This window comes from Aethalodelphis obliquidens, unplaced genomic scaffold, assembly GCF_003676395.1.
Source record: "Aethalodelphis obliquidens isolate GAN/ISIS:26980383/991018 unplaced genomic scaffold, ASM367639v1 scaffold31, whole genome shotgun sequence".
NCBI classification, from domain to species: domain Eukaryota; kingdom Metazoa; phylum Chordata; class Mammalia; order Artiodactyla; family Delphinidae; genus Aethalodelphis; species Aethalodelphis obliquidens.
This window is the reverse complement of record NW_020837975.1, coordinates 15,136,952-15,140,022: the sequence shown is the minus strand read 5'-3', so window position 1 is coordinate 15,140,022 and position 3,071 is coordinate 15,136,952. Positions and strand designations below refer to the sequence as shown.

The 3,071-nt window shown below is 60.9% G+C and overlaps 1 protein-coding gene across 3 annotated transcripts in view; it reads right to left on the bottom strand.

The window, feature by feature from the left end:
- Positions 1–3,071, bottom strand: part of TMEM63B (transmembrane protein 63B) — a 23,824-nt gene continuing 20,753 nt past the window's right edge. For all 3 annotated transcript variants that reach the window (XM_027127382.1, XM_027127384.1, XM_027127383.1), the window contains 5 exons: positions 2,836–2,941; positions 1,668–1,835; positions 1,315–1,430; positions 1,068–1,148; positions 1–798 (listed from right to left, as the gene is read on the bottom strand). In XM_027127382.1, coding sequence (XP_026983183.1) covers positions 607–798; positions 1,068–1,148; positions 1,315–1,430; positions 1,668–1,835; positions 2,836–2,941 — 663 coding nt within the window. In that variant the 3' untranslated portion in view covers positions 1–606. The remainder of the gene's footprint in view (positions 799–1,067; positions 1,149–1,314; positions 1,431–1,667; positions 1,836–2,835; positions 2,942–3,071) is intronic.

The window sequence follows — 3,071 nt, the reverse complement described above, 5'->3', positions numbered from 1 at the left end:
GAGTTTTTCTTTCCATTTTTATTTTAAAGGAAAAAAAAAAAAAAACAACAGTGCAAAACCCCATTTTCCAGTGTCAGCCACGCCCACCCCCCACCCCCAGGTCACCCCCCCTGGCTTGGGGCCTGACTCTTCCTCCCGCTCCGCACCCCCTCCCCTCTCATGCAACCCCTTAGGGGCTGGAGGCTGTACTTCCCTGGAGTGCAAGATTCCAGGGGGACTTGGTGGGGGGAGGGAGGTAAGAACTGGGGGGGCAGCCCCTGATCCACCTGCCCCCAGCAGGTCTCCAGCCAGTATCCCCCTTGGCTCTTATTAACCCTTTCCTGATCATACTACTAGCCCAGGGGGGCACTGATCTGGGGGGATCCCTGTCCACACCCCTCTTTGCCCCGGGGCCGGCTCGGGGCTCTCCTCACTGACGTTGGGGGGGTTCCCTCCCTCCCTCCATGGTGGGGGAGAGCGGTGAAATCCCCAGGTTTAAATACCTTAATGAAAGCAGGGGATGGGGAAGGAAGGGGCTTTAGATCTAATAAATTATTAGCGTTTTAGTGTCCGTGGGGGGGCGGGGTGGGTGGGGGCAGGGCGTGGCCTCCAGGGCCCTCCCTCCCCTTACTGGTGAATCTCATTCTCTATGAGGCTGTCCTCACAAGACTGGAAGTCTGTGTCCGTGAGGCCGTCAGGCGGCATCAGCAGGTCCTCATCTTGGGATGAGGATGACGGGGGCTCGTCCCCTGAGCTCCCAGGACCCCCATCCCCATCCCCGTCAACTTCTGGGTCCTGCAGCACCTGAGCGATGTATTTCTGAAGGGGGAGAAGGGTGGGGGTGAGGGTCGACAGCTGCCCCTCGTGGGGAAGGGGTGAGGGGGGACCTCATGGCCTGAGAGGGGAGGGGCGGTCACCCTCTTCCTAGGGCGGGGTGGGGCAGCCCCCAGCTGCTGAAGCCAGATCCCTCCCGGCCCGGGGTCTGGAACAGGCTTCCCTTTCCGGATGACTAACGGCACACCCAGCTTTGGGGCTGGATCTCCACCAGAGGCTCTTCCCCGCACTTGGCCACGGAGCAGGGCACTCACCGCAGATTTGGGGACAGCGGCAGCACTGGGGGGCCGTCCATTGCTTCTGGGGTCCACGGTATCTGTCTCCGTGTGCTCAATCTTGAGGGGCCCAGAACGAGTCAAGCAATGGGGGGAATGCCCTGGCCCTCAGCCATAATCACGACCCTACTCTCTCTTGGCATCCCTGCCCTCAGCTCCCAATCCCCCAACCCCACCCTGCTGAGACTCTGCCCTCAGCCACCTCCCTGCCCCCCTTGCCCCACACCTTGTAGTTGTGGGCACTGAGGTATTTGAAGTGTCCGAAGCAGACGTGGCAGAGACAGATGACAATGGTGATGACCAGGACCACGAATGTGAACATGGACGTGGGGGCTAGAAACCCTGGTGTCGGGGCGGGCAGAGAAAGGGCCGTTACCTCTCCTCCGGGTCCCCGTCCCACGGGCTTTTGCCCCCTCTGAACGCACTCCCACACTCGCATATGCTGGGGCCTCTCCCAGGCCCCGGGCCTGTGACCCCCGGCCCTCGTGGCCTCCCGTGGCCGGCTCTGCCTCGACGCTGGCGGGAGTCTCCTCTGCCCACCGCCCACGCCGGTCCCCGAGGGTGGGCGGCGGCCCTCACCCGTACGCATGGTGGAGAAGAAGAGGAGCCAGAAGAGGCACAGGATGGGTGCAGCAACCACCTGGTTCACAGCCCCTGAGTGGATCTTCTTGTCCAGCTTGGCCGGCAGGTAGGCGTAGTAGAGGTTGTACCTGTCTACCAGGTGCTTCAGCAGCATGTACATGAGCCCTGGGGGAAGCCACATGGGCCCTGACCTCGAGCTGCCGGACCCTTGTGTGTCTGTCACGGGTTGTCCTGGGCCTTTTGAGGTCACTGAAGGGCTGGTCCCCCTTCTTCTGCCCCAGGCCCAGTAGAGAATAGAGCCCCAAGCCCCTCGCAGGACCACAGAACCTCAGCTTCCACTGCTTCAACCCCTTCACTCTGCAGCCCCTCCCTAGGAATTCTACTATTAGAAATCCATTTGTCTGGGTCAGCAAGCATCCTCTTAAAACCCATAGCGTTCTTCCTATCTCTGCCCTTAAACAGATGAGTATAAATTAGGTGGCGAGTTCCATTTTCCTGGAGGTTGAGGGGATGGGAAATTTCAAATGAGGACAAGGTAGTTAGTTTGGGAGTCTGAAGCCTTCAGTAACCAGGGAGGGTGGTGAGGGGTTAGGATGTTAGTGGGGGGAAAGGAGAGGCCACCAGTGGGGGTGATAATTGGGGTGAAGAGAAACTTTGCTAAATTTCTTCAGAAGGAAGAGGGACTTGCCCAGGTCACATGGTACAGCTACAGCAGGGTATTTCCATGAGTAGTAAGGACCACGCTGAAACCCAAAGGTCTTTCCTGAGTTTACGGGGCTGTGTACAAGTGTGCCCATGGATTCTGTGTAGGACTGTGTGTGTGTGTGTGTGTGTGTGTGTGTGTGTACACCTCAGTGGGCGTGCGATGTGTGTCCAAGTATATCCACCCGAGTGAAGGCACTGGTGTGAGCAAACATGGCTGTGTTGGGGAGACTTGGCCCAGGGGCCCAGCACACCAGCTGATTCCAGCCTGAGCTGAGATGGCTTTTCCCCTCCTCCCCCCTGGCCGAGCCCCAGACTGAGCCAGGGACCGGGCGGGAGGCCCGAGGGGCCGGTCTCCCAGCCAGGGCCCTGTCCACTCGGGTGGCCTGCCTTGCTAGAGTGGAGCGGGAGAGGTCCTGGGTCCCCCCGAGCAGGGCCCAGGTCCCGGCGCGGCGGTGCCTACCGAAGGGCACGATGATGGGGCAGGTGATACTGTAGGTCATGACCACCGTGAAGACGCACATCATCCAAGCGTAGGCTGCGCCAAACTGGAACTCGTAGGCCTGATGCTGGGGGGGAGACGGGCGGGAGGGTAGCTCGGGAGCGGCCTGCAGGGGCTCAGGGCAGGGGGCGAGATGGGCGGGAGGGTAGCTCGGGAGCAGCGAGGCGGCCTGCAGGGGCTCAGGGCAGGGGGCGAGA